We start from the raw sequence: 25,104 nt of genomic DNA, 5'->3' as shown, positions 1-25,104 counted from the left end.
TTTTTTAATTTAATTGATACTATATATATATTTCAGTTTTGTAGGTTATACTTGAAATAACATAGCGTATCAAAATTTAATGCTATGCCTGAAACAACTTGTGTATAAGCATAAATGTTTCATGTGCTAGTTAATTATTTATATATACACACTATATGTGTATATATATATATATATATGCATATATACATACATATACATACATAGATATATATCCATATATAAACAAACAAACTTTGTTTGTGTATGGATATATATCTATGTGAGTATATCCATGTAGGTATCAATAAATATATATATAGTTACAGTATATACCTTTATGTAATACATGATACATACCTATAATATTTAAAGTAATATAAAAGGTTATTTGTAGGCATTGTTCATCACTTGCTTTGAGAATGCATTTGTATTTGTCATATATATAAAATAGTAGCAATGAATTAAATGTCATTTAACTTAATTTACTGCCCCCCCCCAAAAAAAAAAAAAAAAACAGCAAGCTGTTGTTGTGAGGTTGATTCTGACTCATAGTGACCCTATAGGACAAAGTAGAACTAACTACCCTGTAGGGTTTGCAGGGCTGTAATCTTGATGGGATCAGACCACCTCATTTTTCTGTGGTGGAACAACTGGTTCAAACTGCCACACTTTCAGTTAGTAGCCAAGCACTTTACCACCAGGGTTCCTTCAATACTTTCAAAGGTAATTTAATTTCTTTCAACATAGTTATTTAGATTTTACCTTCTAATTGTGATGGTAAAAATTTAAATCACTGCTTTGATTTCTGCAAAGACTTAAGAATACGACAATGTTATCCACCACAGTCCATTGCTTTCTGTACTTTAATTGTACAATATAATTTTAAAATATTTAAAGTTGCAAATGGCATGTTATCCAAACTTTTAAACTGATTTTCTTTTCCTTTCTCTTGCTTCAGATGTTCATCAAATACATAAAGGTTAGCAACCTTCTCTTTTGCAATATTGAATAACAGGGCATGGCATATTAATCACAGCAAGAAAGCAAAATTACAAGTATTGCTTTCTGGGGAAATGAGGACTTTAGTTTTAGAAATGTTACAATGAAAACAAACTGATGTATATATAGTTTTAAGTAATCTCCGATGTACTGTGTTGGCTTTCCATTTCAAGTGCTTTTATTCTTTAGGTGGAATTTATATCACATTTTGGATCCGAACACTTTTGTCCATTAAGCCTTATAAGGTAATACAGAGCAAAATATATTTACTGAATGGTTTTAAAAAATATGTATGTGAAAATCCCAATATGCTTCAAAGGAAGAAATAAGTTTCTATTATGTCATTTTAATAGCATAGAACTAAAGCTGTTAAACCATTTTTTATCTTGAATGCATTTTAGAGAAATGTTAAAATTTCCTGTTAAGAAAAAATAACCTTCATTTTATGTATTTAGTGTGCATGCTACTTTGCTAAGATGATGAAATGTAAAAATATTTTTAAGACTGATATAAAAACTTAGTCATTATATTTTAAGTGTTTTGAAGATTAATTTTATATTTAATAGAAATAGATGACTGCTATATAAGAACAGTCATCATGTGAGTGCTAAAACTAATGTCCCTCAAACATTATCCAAATTGATGTATTTTTTATCATTTAATAAAAAGACTAGTTCTGTTTTGATTTGAAAGTCTTTAATGAAATTATTGTTAATAGGGTATTTGGTACTAGCATGGTGGAAGAATATGAAGAGATTGCTGATTCCCAGTACCAGTCAGAACGTCAAGAATTATTTGATGAGGACTATGGTAAGTAACTGTATGTATATCTTTTGCTTTTAAAATAATTCTAATATCAGTGGGTGAGTAAATGTCATAAAAATATAAAATCAGTGATTGTCTCTAGCCATTTGTTTTACTGTTTTCAGCCCTAATACCAATGTTTTCTTAAACCTGTCTTTTAATGTGATTGTTTACTTTGTAAATTTAATTGTGTTCCAGGTTTATCAATCAGTATTTGTAACTGAGAACCCATTTCCGTAGCATCATTGTTAGAAATTATGATTATATCCTTATGCCAGGCGCCAAAGCCTGTCAAATTCATAAAAGTAACTGAAATAGTAGAATTGAATATTAATTTATTTCGTTGCCCTGAACCTAAGAATAAGCTCATTGAGGGCTGAGCCTTTAAGAAAATCTGATGAGCTTGAAAAGGATGGGATGGTGGAGGCAGGGGAAGATTTATGACACTCTCCATTTCTGTTTTATCAGGTTTTTATTTTATGATGCCTCATTTTTGTTTAGGAGGCTCTGGTAGCATAGTGCCTAAGTCACTTGACTGCTAAGAAGCCTGGCAGTTCAAACCCACCAGCCACTCCTCGAAAGGAAGGTTGGGCAATCTACTGCCATAGTGATACCGCCTCGGAAACCCAAGGAGGGGTTGCTATGAGTTGGGGCCAACTCTATGGTACATAACAACAGCAGCAAGCGTTTTTGTTTTGACCAATCTAAATTTTCCCTAACCTAGTTTTCCCATTCATGTGAAGACATTTGCTAGGGGTTGGTAAAATATATTGAAAACGTATAAAAATCATGTAATGTAGTTAAGATTTTGGTAAGCAATAGAATTCTTTGCCTTGGTTTACATCTTTCATTAAAATGACTTCTGAATCTCATTTTCTCTTTGTAAACATGTATAGATGTGTAATTAATATTATAAAATATGTTATAAATGCCAGCTGACTTTAAGAGGACATAAATGGAGCTTTTAAAATGTTGTTTTTGGAGATAGCTCTTAGTATAAATACTTTTCATTTTCTCTTTAAATAGATTATCCCCTGGATTATAATACTGGGGAGGATAAATCCTCAAAAAATCTTCTTGGTTCAGCCACGAGTGAGTACTCTTTAGTGTTTTTCTATAATTGGTAATGGGTTGTCTGTTCTTAAACTGTTTCTAAGTTTTTTCATGGACATTTTCCTGTACAATTTAGGATGCTTCCACTTCTGATGTTGAATTTTCAGTTAAAATCAGATTTTAAAAACTATTTCTATAGAAATAAAATAGGAAGAGAGAAAGAAGAGAGAGAAAAATGGAAGCATAGTAAAGGTGGTTTTTATCTATTCCAATTAAACATTCGTTTTTTGAGGCACAGTCTGCCTTATATAGAGAAGTAAGGGATATGAATTTTTCAAACTTGTTATTTGAGTGGAAGTTTACAGAGCTAATTCATTTTCCATTCAATAGTTCATACATATTTTGTTTCATGACATTAATTGAAATCCCCATAATGTAACAGCTCTCTTCCCACTTCCTCCCTGTGGTTACCTTTTCCCCATGTCTTTTTACCTATACATTCCTGCCCTCTGAGCTTTCCGTCTATTCATGGTTGGTTCTTCTAAGGAGTGCATCTCCCTGGTGCAGTCATTCACCTCATAGGCTTGTCTAGTGTTTGGCAGAAAGTTAAGCCATGGTAGTTAATTCAGTTCCAGGCCCTGAAAGGTGATTAGGGGCCATAGTCTTAGGGATTTCACCAGTCTATATCAGACCATAAAGTCTTGTTTGTTTTAATGCTTTTGAATTTTGTCCCACATTTTTTCTTCCACTCTATTCTGGATCTCTAAATTTGATCCCTTTCTAAGCAGTTGGCAATGGTAGCCAGGCACTATCTAGTTCTTCTGGTCTCAGGGTTGTAGAGGCGGAGGTTCACATGGTCCACAACATCTCCTATCTATACCTGATCATCTTGGCTATCTGCCTATGCATTGACCTGCTACTATGTTATTACTGTTCGTGCAGAACTGTGTATATAATAGTATTTACCCTATGTTGTCTGTATCTCTTTAACACGTGCACGTGTTTTCCTTTTCCTTAGTGATACTGTGCTGCTCACTCACTTTTGGTACATTTCCTTTCCCTTCACCCAAATCATTACATATCTAGCTAGCAATTTTCCCTCCCCTCCCTGGTAGCCCACAGAGAAACTTTCTTTCCATGTATAAATCTTTTCTTGACTTTTTATAATAGGGGACTTATACAATATTTGTCCTTTGATTGATTTATTTTACTCAGCATAACATCCTCCAAGTTCATCTACCTCATGAAGTGTTATGTGGATTCTTCATTATCCTTTAATGTTGCATAGTATTCCATTGTGTGTATGTACCATAGTTCGGTTATTTATGCATGTGTTGTGGGGTCTTAGGATGTTTCCATCTCTTTGCTATTGTGAATAGAGCTGGGTGCACATAAATCTATTTGTGTCTTGGCTCTCACTTTTTTTCTTTTTTTACTTTTATTGTCATGAAAACATATACAACAAGACATTTGTCAACATAACTTCCACATTTACAGGTCAGGGACATTGGTTACTGTTCTGGTTACCTAGTGCTGCTCTGACAGGAATATATACCACAAAAGGGATGGCTTGAACAAACAGGAGTTTATTCTTAAAATTTGGAGTCTTTGAGTCTGAGTTCAAAGTGCCAGGCTCTAGGGGCTGGGTGAAAGCCCCTCTGCCTTGGACTTCAGCTCTGCCTCTTACTCCTGGCCCACTGGAGCCAGAGGCTTTTCTTCACTCAGACAGCTGCTGGCTGCTGAGGCTGACAAGCCCAAGGTTGACAAGTAAAAAGGCACAGCCCTGATGTTACCTAACCACACCGCCGGCCATTCATTCAAGTTCATTAGAAGAAGTCCCAAGATTGGCAGAGCATGGTAGGCTGCTGACCAATGACACGGCTACATGCAGGGTTCAAGTGTGCCATAAACTACAGACCATTCCCAAAGCTGTTTCTTATATATGGGAAGCAGACCACATCACTAAAGCAGCTACTGAGCTGCTTGTGGTAGGCCCTACCATGGAGAATAACTACCACCACCTGCCCAGCCACTCAACCAGTCCTAGCCAAGTTGACACACAAACTTAACTACCATAGATACATTGTTCATGTTGTACCACCATTATTGCTGTCCTTTTCCAAAATATACCACCACTTATTAGCCTAAATTCAATGTGTCCCAACAAAAGCTTCCCCTTTTCCCCTCCCTTCTATCCCTGGTAACCACTAAAAATCTTTGGTTTCCATATATGTGTATATATATATATATTTTTTTTTTTCAACCTATCTAGAAATTTTCCCTCCCCTCTCATTTCTGGTAATCAACAAAGAAATTTTCCTTCTATATATAAACCTTTCCTTGACTTTTTACATTAGTGGACTAATACAATATTTGTCCTTCTGTGGTTAACTTACTTCACTCAGCATTATGTCCTCTAAGTTCATTCACATTATGCAATGGTTTACAGATCATACGTTATTCTTTAGGGTTGCATAGATGCATGTGTGTACTGCAGTTTATTTATCCATTCCTTGGTTGATGGGCACTTGGGTTGTTTCCATCTCTTTGCTATTGGAAGTAGTGCTGTGATGAACATGGATGTGCATTTATCTATTGTCCTGGCTCTAACTTCTTTAGAATACATACCTAATAATGGGATTACGTGATCAAATGGTATTTCTGTTCCCAACTTCTTAAGGAATCACCATACAGATTTCTACAGTGGTTATATCATTTTGTAGTCCCAGCAGCAGTGTATGAGAGTCCCAGTCTCACCGTATCCTTGTCAGCATTTGTTATTTTCTGTCTTGTTGAAATTTTCTGTTAATACTGGGATAAGGTGGTATCTCATGGTTGTTTTGATTTGCATCTCCATAATGGCTAATGAAAGGAGCTCTAGTGTCATAGTGGCTAAGGCATTTGACTGCTAACCACAGGGCTGGCAGTTGAAACCCACCAGCCACTCTGCAAAAGGAAGACTGGGCAGTCTACTTCTGTAAAGATTTACTGCCTCAGAAACCCATAGGGGGTCGCTGTGATTCAGAATAGACTCAGTGGCAATGAGTTTGGTATGGTTTGGTTTAATGGCTAATGAGGATAAACATTTCTTCATGTGTTTGTTGGCCACCTGAATATCTTCTTTGGTGAAGTGTCTCTTCATGTTCTCTACCCATTTTTTAATTGGATTGTTTATCGTTTTGATGTTGAAATGTTGAAGTTTTTTTTAAATAAATTTTAGAAATATGTCCGTTGTCAGATATATCATTGCAAGTTTTTTTTTTCCCAATCTGTAAGTTCTCTTTTACTCTTTTGGAGTGGTCTTTTGATTGCATAAGAATTAAATTTTTAGAAGGTTCAAGTCATCTCGTTTATCTTCTGCTGTTTGTGCATGTTTACTTACATTTGATAGTCTATCAATGCCATATTTTAGGGCCTCTAAATTTGCCCCTGATTTTTCTTTGATGAACTTTATATTTGATGAACTTTTATACTGAACTTTTTGATCCATCTTGAGTTAGTTTTTGTGTATAGTGTGAGGTATGGATCTTGTTTCATTTTTCTGGAAATGGATATCCATTTTTGCCAGTACCATTTGTTAAAGAGACTATCTCTTCCCCATTTAATGGATTTTGGCCTTTTGTGAAGTATCAGCTGTCCATAATGCATGGATCAAATTCTGGGATCTCAATTCTATTTCACTGGTATGTGCTTCTGTCACCGTACCAACAACAAGCTATATAATAAGTTTTGAGATCTGGGAGTGTGAGACTGCCTACCTTGTTCTTCTTTTTCAGTAATACTTTGCTTATCTGAAGGAGCTCTGGTGGTTCAGTGCCTAAGGCTTTTGACTGCTAACCAGAAGGTTGGCAATTCAAATCCACCAGCTGCTCCATGGGAGGAAGATGGGGCAATCTACTTCTGTAAAGATTTGCTGCCTTGGAAACCCAGTGGGTATCACTGTCAGTTGGAATCAACTTGATGGCCATGGGTTTGGTTTTTTGGTTTGCTTATCAGAGGTCTCTTTTTTTTTTCTATGTAAAGTTAGTGATTGGTTTTCATATCCTTAAAAATGTTAATGGAATCTGGATCAAGATTTTATTGAGTCTATAGATTGCTGTTGGTAGTATTGCCCTTTTTACAATATTCAGGCTTCCAATTCATGAGCATTGTATGTTTTTCAATTTATGTAGGTCTCTTCCGGTAGTGTTTTATAGTTTTCTTTGTATAGGTCTTTTGTGTCCCTGGTAAGATTTATTCTTAAGTATTTTATCTTTTTGGCAGTGATTGTAAATGGTATCATTTATCTCATTTCGTTTTCAGAGATCTCTTTGTTGATTTAGAGCAACCCAGCTAGCTGATTTTTGTATATTGCTCTTGTATCCTCCCACTTTGCTGAATCTTTCATTTAGTTCCAGTAATTTTCTTGCTGTGTCTCTTGGGTTTTCTGTGTTTAGGATCTTATCATCAGCAAATATAGTTCTGCTACTTCTTTACCAATTTGAATGCCTCTTATTTCTCTTTTCTTATCTTATGGCCCTGGCTAGGACTTCTATTACAGTGTTGAGTAGAAGTGGTGATAGAGGGCATCCTTCTGTTATGGTTACTGTGTTGAGGTGATTCTTGTCTTCCTGCATTTCATAATGTGTTCTATATTGACAGTTTTCTCTGGTTTTTTATTTATTTATTTTGCTTCCTCTTGTTCTGGAATCCCAATCAGATGTAGAGTTATTTCTTTTGATATCATTCCATATTGTTGTTGTTGTTAATTTGCTGTCGAGTCGGCCCCAACTCATAGCGACCCCAGGTTTTCTTTATTCTTTTTTCTGATTTTTCCTTGTATAATCTGTTGTCAAGGCATTTGTCTTCCAGCTGGAAAATGCATTCTACAGCCAGTTTGATTCTACTTTTTTGTCCTTCCAGTATGTTTTCTATCTCTGTAATTTTAGTGTTAAACTTCTTGATTTCTAATTGCTGTTTTTGTATGATTTCTTATTGTGTATTTATTTTGTTGTTTTTCTCTTGTATTGTTTTCCTCAATTCTTCAAGAGTATTGTCTGTCTTTTTCTTCCTTTGTTTATGGTTTCCTTGAGTTCTTGGAGGTCATGTATCTATCTATCTATATATATCTTTTTAATTCCTTATCAGATAGTTCTATAACCTGTTCTTTATTTTGGTCACTTGCTTCCACTGTCTTGTCCTGCTATTGAGTTGAAGTTGTCTTTTGTTTCTGAGACATTTTGAAGTTGTCTTTGTTGATTATGTGTTGGTTTGTTTCACCCTGTTTTTTGTTTTGCCTTGTTTCTCTATAGCTAGATGTGGTATGAGTGTGCTTCTTTAGTTGTTAGCTTGGCAGCACTGGGACATTCCCCAGCTTCTCTGGTTTGGTGGAGTAACTGGTGGGAATGTGGGTACAGGTCTCTGTCATGCAGAGGAGCTGCAGGTGGGATGGTTATGTGCTGTCAACCATTTGTCATTGATCCAGTGATGCACAGGAGCTGGTGGTTCTGTTCTCCCATTGGGTGAGGTGGTCAGTGCATTAAAGTGTGGCTGACTGTTGTATGAAACAGAAGGGTAGGAAAAAAAGGGAGAAGAGGAATAAATAATAGGGGTAAATGAGAAAAAAGATTCATAAAGATAAAAGAAGAGGAAGAAGGAGAAATGAAAAAGAAGAAAAATTGGAAAAAAAGAAAATACATAAGAAAGATATGGGGGAAAAAAAAAGAAGGAAGAGATTTGTGGTTATCATCAGCTGGCAGTCCTAGGAATAGGTGGTTGTGGAGCTATCCACTGATCCACTGGCACGTGTATCCGCAGTGGTGGTAGGTGCCTGTCCAAGGGGGCACCTCTGAGAGAGGAGGCTGCAGAGGTGTGCCTCTTGTGTTCAGTGTGGAAAAGTATCTGTCAGTGACTCAGGCACCTGACAAGTGATTTTATCCCTGGCTGTGTTTGCTAGAGGCAAGTTGTTAAGGGTGGGTGGGCTGTTGTAGAGGTGGCCACATATCCAGGTAGGTGAAGACAGGGCTTCTCTAGCCACCGGGTTGGTGGGAGAGAGAAGTGTGGCGGAAAGATGTGTGTGTTTTGGAGGGGAGAATGTAGTTCTCCAGTCGTAATTCACTGGCATGAGTCTGGCGCCCTTGTGGGTGCACACAGCGATTTATCCAGCTCTTGCCCTAATTCAATCAAGTGAGAGGCCACCCTAAGTCTAGTTTCTCCAACCTCTCCAACATAGGCTTTTCCTGTCATGTAGATCTTTAGCCCAAACAACTAATGTCTACTAGGGTTTGTGGTTTCGTTCTCTTTCTCTGGTTGCCTTGCTCCATGGCCACCTGTGCTACTGGGAGTCTGACCTGTTTCCTTGCACTTTTCTTTCCCAGCTCCAGCACATATTATGCCCACTTGGGTTGCCACCAAATCTTTCTACACTCTGTGTCTACTCTACACTGTGTCTCTATTGCTGTGTGGAGTCCGTGTAGCTGATTTGTCTTTGGCCCTGTATGGTGCCTGTGTGAATGGCCATGATAATCAGGTCCTGGTTTATTCTCTCTCTCCAGTCATTGTCCTTTCTTTGTCTCCCTTTCCAATCAGCACTCAGTGTATTTCTTCATCCTCTCATTTGATGTTCAGAATTCCAGATCTTTATTTGTATCCCTTTCACTCAGTTTTTCCAGATCTCTGGTGTAGAGGGCTTAGACAGTGTTAGCAAGACTCCATCTTGTCTCCACCTCAGAAGTACGAATTTACTTGAGGAAACAGTTGTTGAAGAGGTCCTAGACTGGGAATTGACTCACTGGCAACAAGTTTTGTTTTTTAGACCATATGGGTAGGAGCATCTGGGTATTCATATATTACATGGGAAAGAAGTTTGAATGATAGTTTCAAGGATGGTATGCATCAGTAAAATGGTAGCAAAACAAGGATTTGTTAATTTATGGATAGTTCATTTCTTATGTAAGTGCAGAATATTAAGGCTGTCCCTGTCCATAATAATAATGAGGTCCAACTTGATGGCACATAACAACAACAACAACAACAACAAAAGAATAATAGTAATAAAAACATAATTTTTTTTGTAAACTACAGAAACAATGACTAGGATACTAGCAGTTTAGTTTTGTTGTTGTCATTCCACATTAGTATGCAGATCTAGTGGTACTCTAGTCGAGGAGTCTGTTGGAAAGACTATTATCAACTGGTGTTGTAATTTTCCTCTTAAGAGTGTGTGTTGGTGTATTTTAATGTGTTTACTGTTTTTGGTTACTCCTGAAGAACGTAAAACATATTGGCAGAGTTTTCCTTTTTATATGGTGATTAACAGTTGAATTAAAAAAAATAAATGTGTTAATAAGATAGAAGACTTATTGCTCTTAGTGAATTGACTTGCTTGAATCTCAGTCACACTGTGAACATCGATTTTATATAGTATTTTAAAATGCTTGATCAGCAGTATATATACTTAGCTGTATATGTCATATAGCCACAGTAGAGAAGAATCACTTCTCTCTCTTTCTGTCTTTTCTTCCTTTCCCTCTTCTCATCCATAGAAGTATGAACTTCAGTGGAATTTTTAAGGGATGGGAAGAAGAGTGTTAAAAATACCTTCATAAGGAAACATATTTTATGTAACATATAACTTTATTACTTATTTGTGTTGGGCATCTGACTTTTCAGATGTTAGTTCCTACTTTTAAATAGAATTTCTAGGTATTTATTTAGTGTGATCATGGTATAAAAATAGGTAGTTTATTCATTGCTATGGGGTGTAGTTTTTTGGGAGTGAAAGAAATTATGCAGTTTTATCTACCTGGGTATTAGTATTGTGGTTTGCATCCTTAAGTTTATATTAATTCTCTGTGTTAAGTAATAGTTGACATTCTGCTACTTGCTTAGCTGCATAATGCTAAATTGGCTCTGAGTAAGCATCATTTTTTGGGTCAGAAAATAGCCTCAGATTAAAATATCTCTAGCTTCTGGTGGTTACTGAAAAGGAGAGAATACCTCCAGGAACTAATGCCTCACCATAGTTTTAGATGAAGAAACCACTGCTGATGTTCTGGGTTTCCTTTTTCTGTTTTCTTATGTGATTGATTACTGTTTTTGTCAGCTGATGTCATGACTCATGGTGGTGCTATGTATAACAATGAAATATTGCTAAGTTCTGCACCAGCTTCACTATCTTAAGCATGCTCAAGTTCATTGTTGGGACTGCTGTTACTTTGAGTGCCTTCTAGACTTGGGGGACGGTGCTCAGCTTTTAGCACTATATTGGACAGTATTCTGTTGTGATCCATACAGCTTTCATTGGGTATTTTTCAGAAGAAGATCTCCAGACCTTCATAATCTTTCTTAGTCTAGAAGCTCCACTGAAACCTGTCCACCATGGATGACCCTGTTGGCATTTAAAATACTGGTGGCATAGCTTCTAGCATTACAGAATCATAGCAACAGGCAAGCCACCACAGTACAACATACTGACAGACAGGTGGTGGGAATAACTCGTAGATAACTAGGATATCTCCTTGTTCATAGTGACTTTTTTGACTGTTGTACTATTTTAACTGATTAGACACAGATACTCTGTAGAGCTTACTTTTGGATCTTTGTCCTTTAAGGTATCTCTTTTTCTTCAGAGTTTCAGAATGAGAAAAGTCGTGAAAACTGATGGCTTTGCCATCATAAAGCTTGTAGACATGACCTAACACTGCTGCTTCTTTTTCAGTCTTCTCTAAAGATTCTGGGACTACTTTTGCCTTAGCCACCACCTCTATGGTGGTATAACATTAAGAAAGAATAAGTAATAGAGTGGAATTAGGCCACAGAGCTGCTGTCTCACACTAGAATGTCGAATTTGACTATGATCGTCACTACTTTCTAAATTTGCTTGAGATTTGCCTGTTTTGAACCTAATTAACTTTTCTCTCTTTTAATATTTGTATCTTGTCTTCAAAGTAGAATTCTGTGGTTTTGCTCTTCTTAGAAACCCTTTTTTTTTTTAACCATTTTTGCTAATTGATTAGTTAGCTGTAGGTAATGTATGTTACCACACATAGTCAGAAAACTATTCACATGGTACAGTCTCTCAAAAGAAGAAAAAATATATGTGTCCATTCCAATGAAAGGTGATCCAACAGAATGGGGAAATTATTGAACAATATCATTAATATGAAATTTTGATAAAAATAATTAAAAAATCAGCTGCAGTAGTACATTGACAGAGAACTGCCTGAAATTCAAGCCAGTTTCAGAAGAGGATGTAGAATGAGGGTATCATTGCTAATGTCAGATGGATCTTAGCTGAATGCATAGAATACCAGAAAGATGTTTACCTGTGTTTTATTGACTATGCAAAGGCATTCAACTGTGTGAATCATAAGAAATTAATAGATAACATTGCAAAGAATGAGAATTCCAGAACTTTGTGTCATGAGGAATCTATACATAGACCAAGAGGCAGTTGTTCAAGTAGAACAAGGGTATACTGATGGTTTAAAATCAGGAAGGTGTGCATCGGGGTTGTATCCTTTCACCGTACTTACTCAATCTGTATGCTGAGCAAATGGTCTAAGATGGAGTACATGAAGAATATGGTATAATGTTTGGAAGAAGACTCAATAACAACCTGCGATATGCAGATGACACAACCTTGCTAGCTGAAGGTGAAAATTTGAATCATTTACTGATGAAGTTCAAAGACTACAGCCTTCACTGTTGATTACACCTAAACATAAAGAAAACAAAAATCCTTACAACTGGACCGGTAAAAGAAGTATTATGATAAATGGAAAAAAGATTGAAGTTGTCAGGGATCTGTTTTATTTGGATCCACAGCCAATGCCTGTTCTGGTTACCTAGTGCTGCTCTGACAAGAGTATACCACAAATGAGATGGTCTTAACAAACGGGAGTTTATTCTTACAATTTGGAGGCTTTAAGTCCAAGTTCAAAGTGCCAGGCTCTAGGGGCTGGGTGAAAGCCCCTCAGCCTTGGGGTCCAGCTCTGCCTCCTGCTCTCGGCCCACTGGAGCTAGAGGCGTTTCTTCACTCAGACAGCTGCTGACTGCTGAGGCTGAAAAGCCCCAAGGTTGACAAGTCAAAAGGCATAGTCCCGATGTTACCAAACCACACAGCAGGCCATTAACTTAAGTCCCTTGTAAGTCCCAAGGTTGGCAGAGCATAGCAGGCTGCTGAGCAATGACACGGCTACATGCAGGGTCCAAGCGTGCCATAGGCTAGAGACCATTCCCAAGGCTTCTCCTTATATATAGGAAGCAGACCACATCCCAAAGGCAGCTACTGAGCTGCTTGTGGTAGATCCCATCATGGAGTTGATTGCCAGTCTCATCATGGGGAATAACTACCACCAGCTGCCCAGCCACTCAGCCAGGCTCAGCCAAGTTGACACAAATAACCACCACAATGCCCATGGAAGCAATAGTCAAGAAACCAAGTGATGCATTGCATTGGGGAAATCTGCTGCAAAAGATCTCTTTAAAGTGTTTAAGAGCAAAAATGTCACTTTGAAGACTAAGTTGTGGCAGGCCCAAGCTATGGCATTTTCAATAGCTTCACACACACGTGAAAGCTGGACAGTGAGTAAAGAAGGATAAAGAAGAATTAATCCATTTGAATGTGGTTGGCAATGAATATTGAGTATACTGTGGACTGCCAGAAGAGCAAATAAATCCCCCTTTGGAAGAAGTACGCTGGACTGCTCTTTAGAAGCATAAGTGTTCTTTGGTCATGTTATCAAAAGGGACCAGTCCCTGGAGAAGGATATCATGCTTGGTAAAGTAGAGGGTCTGCAAAGAAGGAAGATCTTCAATGAGATGGATTGACACAGTGGCTGCAATGATAGGTTCAAGTGTAGTAAGGATTGTGAGGATAGCATAGAACTGGGGAGTGTTTTGTGTTGTCCATAGGGTTGCTGTGAGTTAGAAGTGACTTGATGACACCTAAAATCAGTATTTGTTATTTGTCAGTGTTCTTTGAACCTAGCAAAATATTTTCTTACACGTTAGATAGATGGAGAAAGTAGAAATTTGTCAAATCTTGCTTTTGTTACTAAATTGCCTCTGAAATTATAATAATGTTTAAAAGAGGGGGAATAGTTTATTATTACTTGCTAATATTAAAATTTAGGTCCAGGAAGGCACAAGTAGTTAAACTTTGGCTGCTTATTGAAAAGTTAGTGCTTTAAGTCCACCCTGAGAACCAGTGCCTACTCTCTCTGATTGGTACAGGGCAAAGTTGACCTGTAATCCTAGATATTTAAAAATGCAAATATCAACCTTTTGTGTATAATACTAATAATTAGAAACAAGATATCACTACTTTGTGGCTTTTACATGAATATAAAAATTGGTACAGTGGTTAGTGCTTAGCTGCTAATCGAAAGGGTTGGCATTTGAACTCACAAGTGTTGCTCCGCAGGAGAAAAGACCTGGTAACCTCTTCCCTTAAAGAATCATTATGGGGCAGTTCTCCTCTGTCCTATAAGGTCACAATGAGTTGGAATAGACTTGATTGCAGATAACTAGCTATAACCTTTAAAATGGTTTAAAAATTCCTACTTTTTTCTCCTACCCTAAAACATGTATTGTAGACTAGCTTAGGTGACAGTACTTGACTTGCTCCCAGCCTTCTTGATGTGCTGCTTTCTCCTCCCTCAGATCCTTTTCTACTTTTCACATGTCTTTTTTCCATTGAGAGTGTGATAAAAATTCCACAGATCTCTTTCATAAAAGGAGACTAAAACGTAAACACCTATATAGTCCCTGACAGATTTTTATTAGAAATTCCTGATAGTGAAAAATTAATTTCTAGTAGAATTCAAAGATTATACTGGGAATGGAATTCCTTGTACAGTAATTAATATTCTTTGTAATTAGATCACGTTACTGGAAAGAAGCTACCTTATTCCCAAGGAACAAAGAAGCACCAGCTTTTTTTGGTTGTTGTTAGGTGCCGTCAAGTTGTCTCTGACTCATTGTGACCCTCTGTACAGCAGAACGAACACTGCCCAGTCTTGTGCCAGCCTCACAATCCCTGAGCCCATCGTTGCACCCACTGTGTCTGTCCATCTCATTGAGGGCGTTCCCCTTCTTTGTTGATCACAATTTTTTTGGAGTTCTGCTATATTTAGATTATAGAGGTTTTGTACCACTTTCACTTATCGTCTATCTCTCTGGTATTCCATATATCTTCCTTGGAAAGAGGGGTAGATTTAGCAAGGATGCATATTGCTCTATTTACAACATTTATAGTTTTATGACTTTGACTTAATTAATCTGCCCAATGCCTGTCCTCACACAGTTATTCACAAAAGAATATGTTGTTTTACAATCCATAAAACATTGCTGTGTTGACGAATAATTTTTTTAAAAGTGATCTAAGAAATGATTCTATGTAGTTTTACATTGACATTTAACCATACTACCAATAAATGTAAAGGAGCACTGGTGGTGCAGTGGTTAAAGTAATCTGTAGCTAACCAGTCACAGGTTTAAACCCACCAGCCACTCCACAGGAGAAAGTTGAAGCATTCTGCTTCCATAAAGATTACAGACTTGGAAACCCTATGGGGCAATTTTACTCTGTCCTATAGGGTCACTCTAGTGAGCTCTGATGATATAGCACCTAAGGGATTGGAATGCTAACCAGAAGATTGGCTGTTCAAACCCACTAGCCACTCCACGGAAGGAAAATAGGGCAATCTACTTCCATAAAGATATAGTGCCTCAGAAACCCGATGAGGGTCACTGTGAGTCAAAATTGACTCAATGGCAGTGAATTTTTTTTTTCCCCCAGTTGAAGGGTTGCTGTGAGTCAGAATCAATTCAACGACAATGGTTTTTGGTTTTCTTTTTTAAAAAAACAATAGATGTTACATGCTAATAATCTTCCAGCTTTTCTTTGAATAATGATCTCCTATTTTTGGGAGAAACTTTTGTTTCTTAAAGCTTTTTTGTTTTTAACTTGCAAACCTTTTAAAGAAAAACAGCCTTTTCTATACATTATGATTTTGGTCATATAATTTCTCCTTTGTCCCAGTACAGGCTATATGTTGAATTAGACTTGAATTTTGTAATATGTTAAAGACAGTATTTTAGCAAAAGATTTGAGGAAGCTTCACAAAAACAGTAGATTTTGAGTTTAAAATGCCTTCTGAACATAAACATTGAGATTTATGATACTTTTTTGGCTGAAATTTATTTGTATTGTATTTGGATTAAAGTAGAAATGTGAATAAAAAAAAGTACTTGTAAAATAAAAAAAGGTAACTTGTAAAAAAAAATGCAAAAAGGGCATTACAAATGTTTTTTTTTTTTTTTACTATCTGATACTAATTTAAATGAGGATATTTAGGTTTATTCCCCCCCAATTGACTTTTGTTTTAGATGCCATTCTAAATATGGTGAATATTGCAGCTAATATTCTGGGAGCAAAAACTGAAGACCAGACAGAAGGTACCAAATCATTTCAGGGGTCTTTATATAGTTGATACTCTGGGGTCTTCTTAGTTAGGAAAAAAAATCAATCAATAGGCCAATCAATTTGAGTTTTCATTTAAAGGATCCAAAGAAACTTACCTATAAGTTCTTTTTTTTTTTTTAAAAAAAGGATCTTGTTTCTGTGAAACTCATGAACTTGTTTTTTGTTCTTTTCTTGCTATAAAAGAAAGTTATTTCCTTCTTGTCTCTTCACTGAGGTTTAGATGCCCTTAATGGCACTTCTGTACATTTTCCTGTTATGTAACAAGTAGTTACTCAATTTAAGGAGCCATTTTTTCCTTGCAGAATGGCAGATAATATTACTAGCAAGATAAAAGTCTTGCCTTTGTTTTGTTTTTTAAAAATGCTTATTATTAGTTCTAAGTACAAACTGAAAATAACCCATTTATTTTTTCTCATTCTCTTTACTCTCATTCTTCTTTCAGGTAAAGTTACACAAAATTTATAGTCATCTAATTTAAAAAAAAATCATCTGAGAAGTTGAGAAAGAGTAAACAGTCCTTGTAAACTTACACATTTTTTTCCTAAAAGAAAATTTTTTAAAAAAAATCTCAACTAGTAAAGCTATTTGACTTTTTCCCTCTCCCTTGAGAAACTAAAGTTACTACTTGTTGTAGTGAAGTCTTATCATGGTACAGCTTTATAAAACTGAACTCAACATGGGCATCTTTCTTAAAATAGGAAATAAAAGTATATCTGAGAATGCCACTGCCACAGCTACACCTAAAATGCCTGAATCAACTCCTGTTTCAACTCCTGTTCCATCACCTGAGTAAGTTATATTGTGATGTTAAATATAGTTCTCTTAAAATGGAGATCTAAATTTACTAGTAGAGAAAAAGGTACTTGTGATTTGCTTGTGAAGTGATTTATCTCTAGAAAGCTCTGAATCATAAGGCAGACATTCTCTTATTCAATCTTAAGGCTGCTTCTAATATCCTAGAGTTGTTTCTTCCCATAAGTGTATATGGATGCTGGGAATTACACATTCTGTGTACTCACCTAGGAAGAAATAAATAGGAATATAAATTTGTCTTGTGTTAAATTACTCCACAACATTTGTTGTTTTGATATATTGTGTATTACTTCATCATCACCAACACTGAATCTTTTTCTTATTGGCCTGATTGTGCAGATTTATGATTAAGGACACATTTTGAAGATCTCTTGTTACTATGTTCAGACTTAAAAGCATTTATTAACTACCTGTGGCATAACAAGAAAGCTATCAAAAGTTCCCAAAATAACGAGAGCAATGGTTGTTAAATTTTATGTTTGTTGCACAGCAAACTCTTACAGTGTTCCATTTTTCAAATTAGGTAGGGATGTATGTATGTAGGTAATGGATAAAATAGTCTCAGTTTTTTTGCTTTTTCTACTAGAGATTAAGTTTTTTGCGTACCTGCTACTTCTTATCTGTAATAGATAAGCTCATAATGATTTAGGTAATTGGGTATAGTTATTTTAGGTTTAATTTATTTATATTTCATTAGATATACCCCTGTAAAACTCTGAAAACCTTTTCCCTCAGAAGAACTCTTCTTAAGAGAGTCACATATTTGAACATAAAACAGCTCAAGGTGGTATATAATGAGATCTGCAATGAGTGTGCATTGAACTGTAATTCCTAAGTACCATATAAATTTAAAAAATGAGATTTTGTGTTTTGAAGGTTATAGTGAAAAATGTTTAGTCTTCTGTTAATCCTGAAAGTAACTGAAGATATTTAATGGGTAATTAGAGGAAAAACATAATAGCATTATGTGTTGTTATTGGTTCCTAGAAGGACTTAAGAAATACATTGGAGACATTCTGGTGTTTCTAATTAGGTGGAATGTGACCGTGATTTCCCAGCTTTGTGACTAGGCATTTTTAACACATATATCTAATTTTTCTAAACTAAGAGAAAGTAATTACGTTTCATGCATACACGCACAAATAGCTGTTGAAAGACAGAACTACATCATGCTATATAGCAGTTTTTACTCTTTCATTCTATAGTTTTTTTTAATAGATACTTTCCCACATTTGTTTATTTTTTAATTCTTTATGTTTGTCTTAAATTGTTCTCATGATTATTTAATAATCCGTTGAAGGAAATAAATGGAAATGAAGAAGTCTATAATAGGGTATCGATTTAAAGTTATTATGAAATGCTGACTTATTTTTCTTTTCCTGAGTTTGAGGGTTTTTTGGGTTTTGTCAACTATAGCCCTGATTAGGGTGTATGTATGTATATATGTGATACATAACTTATTTTTTTACCAAATTAGTTTAATTTTATTTTCCCCCTTGCCTCCTTCACAAAGTGCTCCTTTTTACTGTCACAGTTTTTCTGGTAGATAATAAGACATACCACCTTAATATGTAAGAAATGATAGAAACTATATCTACACATACTGCTTCTTATGATGTTCCAGTTTTGTCTATTTACTGTTTCACTGTCAACAAAATGACATTGTAGCCTTTAAATATTGGCAACTTTTTACTTTCTTCCATCTTTGTTATTGTGGTGTTAGTTTTTGTTAGAAAACATTTCCTGACATTCTTAGTAGATTTTCAGGGTAGGTAGACTTGGGTACAGAGGTTTCTTTTTTGGGGGCGGCATTCATACTGTTTTTCAGATTGCACCTTTTGTGCTATGAGGCTGCACCTGGAAATGAATTCTCTTCATCTTGGAAGGAACCACAGGGATTATAATTTACAACACAAGTCACACAGATTCCACTCCCCACTCCAGAACCCAAAGATCCAATTAAATTAGTGACACTACTAGTTTATTATAAGCCAAGATTCTGTTTAAAGTGGTTAACTTTTTGTATTTAGAAAATTAGCCTAGAGGATACTATGGTTATTTTGGTGAGAAGTATATGTTTCTTCTCTCTGAAGCGAATAGTCTTGTATACACGCACATGTGTGTATGCTTGATGTTCTCTTGGAGTTCCTAAAATTACCCACAGAAAAATCTTTGAGAAGTCTAGCTGCCTTTTGATTGGATATTCAACCACAAAGTGCATTCATAAGTATTAAGAATCCTGGATTCTGTTTCTGGGTCTAAGGCTTCAAGACCTTGGGCAACACAATTTCTGATCTATAAAGGATACTGAGGCTTATAAAGATTTGGTGAATATTTATGAGGGGAAAGGAGTCGTATACATTCAGTGAATGGAAGTATTCACAAACAGTTCTTAAAACGGTATTAAAGAAAAGCAAGCTGATAGGGTAGATATAATGGTTAAGAGCAGACAGTAGTCATTTGATAAATGGTTTGTCTGTTGTCAGTTTTGGGCATTATTTGTATTTATAATGAAAATATGTTGAAGGGGGAAATTCATCTAAAAACTATTTGGGCTTCTTATTTCCAGTCCTCCTTTTATCTTATATAAGATGTGTTTGTTTTCCTTAGACATAATTTTAACTTAAATTTTGATTGATTATAATTAAGTTTCTAATTAAAGTGGTTTGTAACTGTGATAATGTATTTCTAGGTTTGTACCCACAGACATGCATATACATGAAACAGAGCCATCAACACCAGATATGCCTAAAGAGAGTCCCATTGTACAACTAGTTCAAGAGGAAGAAGAGGAGGCAAGTCCATCTACAGTGACCCTTCTAGGCACTGATGAACAGGAAGATGAATCATCACCCTGGTTTGAGTTAGAGACACAAATATTTTGCAGTGAACTGACCACAATCTGTTGCATTTCTAGTTTTTCAGAATACGTACATAAGTGGTGTTCAGTGAGAGTTGTTCTGTATCGGCAACGCAGCAGAACTTCTGTGAAAAAAGAAAAAGATTATCTTGTATCACCTCAATCACCATTAATACTTCCCTCTGAATCAGCAGATGGTTTGGTATTGCAATCTCTGACTGGGGAATTGGACAGTAGGAGTATGGAAAAGGAAGCTGAAACTGTTGTAGATGACTTACGTAGTGTGCACCAAAGTGATTTGATTAATCACACTATAGATGCAAATGAACTTGAACCAAGCCTTCCTCAAACTCTTTCTCAGTCTCTTCTCTTGGATATTACTCCAGAAATCAATACATTATCTAAAATAGAAGTAACTGAGCCTATTAAACATGAAACAGGACATATACCCTCACAAGCAGTAATTCCCCAGGAGGGTTCTCTCAAGGTAGATAATGAAACAGAAAAGAAGTCTGAAAGTTCTAGTTCTATAGAGAAGCCGACTGTGATCTATGAAACAAGTATAGTTAATGAAGTAACAGATAATATTGTGAAAGAAGACATTAACTTCATGCAAGTTATCACAAAGCTTTCTGAAACAGTAGTGCCACCTATAAACACAGCCACTGTTCCAGACAGTGGTGATGGGGAAGCCAAAATGACCACAGCTGACACACCAAAGCAAATTTTGACTCCTATTCTGGACTCTTCTTCATTACCTGATGTAAAAGAGGAAGACCAATCTCCAGAAGATGCTCTTTTGTCTATTCCTGGATCGAGTGGGTTACAAAGGACAGCTACAGATTTTTATGCTGAATTGCAAAATTCTACAGATCTAGGATATACTAATGGAAATCTTGTACATGGGTCAAACCAAAAGGAGTCGGTATTTATGAGACTTAATAACCGTATTAAAGCCTTAGAAGTTAACATGTCTCTCAGTGGTCGCTATCTGGAGGAGCTTAGCCAAAGGTAAGCTTTATTGTGAATTAGTAGAATGCACTTTGTATGACTACAGGCTGAGGGAATTTAATTATCTCATGAAATAATAACAGCACAGTTTTAGCTGAAGAGAAGAAGAAAGCTACATGGATCAATGCCTTAAAAAAAAAAAAAGTGAAAATCAATTCTTCTGGGTTTTAGAAGTAGAGCTTTATTACTCAGTTGACTCAACATCATTATTCTTAGGGTGATAAGCTTGAATTATCTATACTCACTTTCTCTTTTCCTCTGTTGCTTAACTTTAGCCACTTTCACTATTTGATTTTCAGCTGTCTTAAGGAAAGTACACTTGATAGCTCTTAGTGAAACCTGACCAGATTTCATTTAAGAGTTTATACAAGTGAAGACTAGATTGCACTGAATTGGGTGTTTAGGCAACATTTGCACTCAAACAACTAGAAACAGTTCAGCTTTGTTGTTGTTAGGTGCTATCAAGTCTGCTCTGACTCATAGCAATTCTGTGTCCAACAGAATGAAATGCTGCATGGTCTTGTGCTGTCCTCACAATCCTTGCTATGCGTGGACCCATTGTGGCAGCCACTGTGTCAATCCATCTCGTTGAGGATCTTTCTCTTTTTCCCTCCACTTTACCAAGCATGATATCCTTCTCCAGGGAATGATCCCTTCTTAAAGCAAGACCAGAGTAGGTGAGATCAAGTCTGGCCATTCTTGCTTCTAAGGAACATTCTGGCTGCACTTCTTCCTGGACAGATTTCTTTGTTCTTTTGGCAGTCCGTGGTATTTTCAGTATTCTTCGCCAGTACCACATTTCAAAGGCATCACCTCTTCTTCAGTCTTCCTTATTCATTGTCTAGCTTTCACATGCATATGAGGCGATTGAAAATACCCTGGCTTAGGTTAGGCATACCATAGTCTTCAAAGTGACATTTTTGCTCTTTAACACTTTAAAGAGGTCCCCTGTAGCAAATTTGCCCAGTTCAATACATCATCTAATTTTTTTTGACTGCTGCTTCCATGGGCATTGTGGATACAAGTAAAATGAAATCCCTGACAATTTTAATCTTTTCTCCATTTATTGTAATATTGCTTATTGGTCAAATTGTGAGGATTTTTGTTCTCTTTATGTTGAGGTATAATCTATATTGAAGACTGCAGTCTTTGATTTTCATCAGTAAGTGCTTCAAGTCATCTTCACATTTTCAGCAAGCCAAGGTTGTGTCATCTGCATATCACAGGTTATTAATGAGCATTCAATCCTGATGCTGCATTCTTTTCCATATAGTCCAGCTTCTCAGATTATTTGCTCAGCATACAGATTAAGTAAATAAGTATGGTGAAAGGATACAACCCTGAAGCACAACCTTCATGATTTTAAACCATGCAGTATCCCTTTGTTCTGTTTGAACGATTGCCCCTGGCAGTACATGTTCCTCATGAGCACAATTAAGTATTCTGGAATTCTTTGCAATGTTATCCATAGTTTGTTAGATCCACACAGTTGAATGCCTTTGCATAATCAAGGAAACACAGGTAAACATTTTACATAGTTCTAGTTGTGGTAATTAGTGCTTTTGTGCTGATTAAGTGTCAGAGGCAGTGCTAACCCATTTATGTGTATTTAAGACCCCAGGCACAGCTTTCCATTTTTAAGCCTCACTTATTTTTCAACCCTTAGGTATTCAGTGTCCATAGAGCTTTTCCATCAACAGTTTGCATCCACCTAGTAGGAGCTCTGGTAGCATAGTGCCTAAGGCACTTGACTGCTAACCAGAAGGTTGGCAGTTCAAACCTACTAGCCACTCCTCGGAAGGAAGATGGGGCAATCTACTTCCGTAGTGATACTGCCTTGGAAACCCAAGGAGGGGTTGCTATGAGTTGGGTCCGACTCGAAGGCACATAACAACAACAGCAACAGGCATCAAGTGTCTAGAGTTCCTGAAACACACTACCTTTTTTCTGTTTTTTCTAAAGTGAAATCCTACTAATGAGATGCCACTTGGGTAGTCTTTTTATCTTGAAGTTTCTTCTTAATTCATATATATCATTTATTGATAAATTGTGTGGGTGTGCATGCATACACACTTAGCTAGTTCATACTTGCTCTTGCCTCTCCCCCATTACATCCCCACCACTAGGGAATTGCAGAAAACAGGAAATCTTAGAAAGTAATAAGATGGATAGAATTGATATTGAGCTAGGAAATACCTCAGGGACTTATTTATGCCCTTTCATGTTTTCCTGCATTACACAGGCCTCAAAAAGAGTCATTTTAAGAAAAATAGATCTGTCTCCTATATCACAATCAGGAATATGTTTCCATACTAAATGGAAGAATAAGAAATTAAAGCTCATTTAAATAAATTGTTACTCCACAGGTACCGAAAACAAATGGAAGAAATGCAAAAGGCTTTCAATAAAACAATAGTAAAACTTCAGAATACGTCAAGAATAGCAGAGGAGCAGGTTGGTTATCTTTTTCATGCCTTATTTTTTTGGTATAAATTTCTGTTGAATTTTGTAGGACCTCACTGGTAAGAATGCCAAATGCTTTTTTATTTTTTGTTTTTCCTTTGATAGCTAATGATTAAACCTGCTTTATGATGGCATGCTTGGAAAGTTATCTAGCTATTAGTATCAATATCTCCTCTAGAGAACATTATCTTAAAACATTGTTCATTCATTTTTCCATGGACATTTGTAAAGCATCTGTGCTAATTGCTGGGGGTACAAGATAGTAGAAATATGATTTTTACTCTCAAAGAAATTCGTAACCTAGTAAGGGGAAAAAGATATGAACAAATAATTCCAACAACAAAGTGTGATAGCATTATATAATACAGTAGAGGTGCTGTTGGGAGTTACATGGACAGGAATGATTCATTCTGGCTTCTACTACAGAAGCTTTCTTCCTTGGAATATCCACCATGGTCAGGCTCCTGGTGTTTGTTCAGTACTCTATGTTTTTCAGAGAACTCAAAGGGTTTAAACAATGAATTACAAGAAATCCCAAGGCCACTATGTCTTGGTGTGCAAGATTTCCTCTAGGGTATATCCGACCTTTTGTTATAGAGTCGATTCTGACTCATAGGTGACCTATATGACAGAGTAGAATTGTCCCATAGGGTTTCGAAGGCTGTAATGTTCATGTGACTAGACCACCACATCTTTCTCCTGTGGAGCTGCTGGGGGGTTTGAACTGCCAACCTTTCGGTTAGCAGCCAAGTGCTTAACCATTGTGCCACCAAGGCTCCTTAGGGTATACCTAGGAGTGGGATTTTGATGAAGATTTTTAGTCTTTCTGGATAAGGGAAGGTTCTTTTCCATGTTGTACTAATTTATTTCCACACCAGCAATTTGAGAGTCCAGTGGCTCCATAGCTTGTCAGTACTTGGAATTGTCAAACTGTTAACTTTTTCTAGTGTAGTGGATATAAAATGATACCATGATTTAATGTGAATTTGCCTTGATTGCTAATGATGGTGAACATCTTTTCTTGGGTTTATCACCAATTTGTGTTTTCCATTAAATGTCTGTTTTACCCTCTTTTTTTTCCCTTTTGGGTTTTTATCATTTCTAGGAGTTCCTGTGAGGTACAGGAGTCCAGTTTAATGTTTCCTTTATGAATAATCACTTGTCCCAGCACTACTTATTTGCTAGTTCATATCTATCTTCTTGCTGTCCACAGTGGTCTCTGTCATATTTTCAAAAAGTGGATTGATGTAAATGGGTCTGCTTCTTCGTCTTTATTCTGCTCCATTAGTCTTTTTCTCTATCCATATTATCTTATCATTTATGTGTTGGTACATTGTACAGCAAGTTCCCTTCCTCACATCCATTCTTACTCTTTTTTAAGAGCCATTTGACTAGTTTTATTCTTTTGTTCTATATTAAATTTAGATTGAGCTTGATTATTTCCACAGTAAGTGTTTGGGATTGTGATTGGAATTGGGGCAATCAGTTTTGGGAGAACTGATATCCTAAAGATGTTGATCCTTTTTATCTTAGAGGATAATATGTCTCATTTAAACTTTTAATATTTTCAGTAAAAAATATATTCAGCAATACTTTATCTTTTGTTAGATGTATTGCTTAGTTTTTTTTTTTTTTTTTTTTTATTAGG

At 36.2% G+C, this 25,104-nt stretch overlaps 1 protein-coding gene across 1 annotated transcript in view; it reads left to right on the top strand.

The window, feature by feature from the left end:
• The window catches only part of SUCO (SUN domain containing ossification factor), a 126,700-nt gene that overhangs the window by 76,160 nt on the left and 25,436 nt on the right, over positions 1-25,104 (top strand). The window contains exons 12-19 of the mRNA XM_007947112.2: positions 941-961; positions 1,171-1,226; positions 1,700-1,791; positions 2,812-2,877; positions 16,213-16,281; positions 17,008-17,098; positions 19,815-20,993; positions 23,360-23,447. Of these exons, the coding sequence (XP_007945303.1) occupies positions 941-961; positions 1,171-1,226; positions 1,700-1,791; positions 2,812-2,877; positions 16,213-16,281; positions 17,008-17,098; positions 19,815-20,993; positions 23,360-23,447 (1,662 nt within the window). The remainder of the gene's footprint in view (positions 1-940; positions 962-1,170; positions 1,227-1,699; positions 1,792-2,811; positions 2,878-16,212; positions 16,282-17,007; positions 17,099-19,814; positions 20,994-23,359; positions 23,448-25,104) is intronic.

This window comes from Orycteropus afer, unplaced genomic scaffold, assembly GCF_000298275.1.
Source record: "Orycteropus afer afer isolate SDZICR_OR568_19922 unplaced genomic scaffold, OryAfe1.0 scaffold00175, whole genome shotgun sequence".
Taxonomy (NCBI): Eukaryota; Metazoa; Chordata; class Mammalia; order Tubulidentata; family Orycteropodidae; genus Orycteropus; species Orycteropus afer.
The sequence above is the reverse complement of the archived record's forward strand: the minus strand, read 5'-3'. Positions and strand labels throughout refer to the sequence as shown.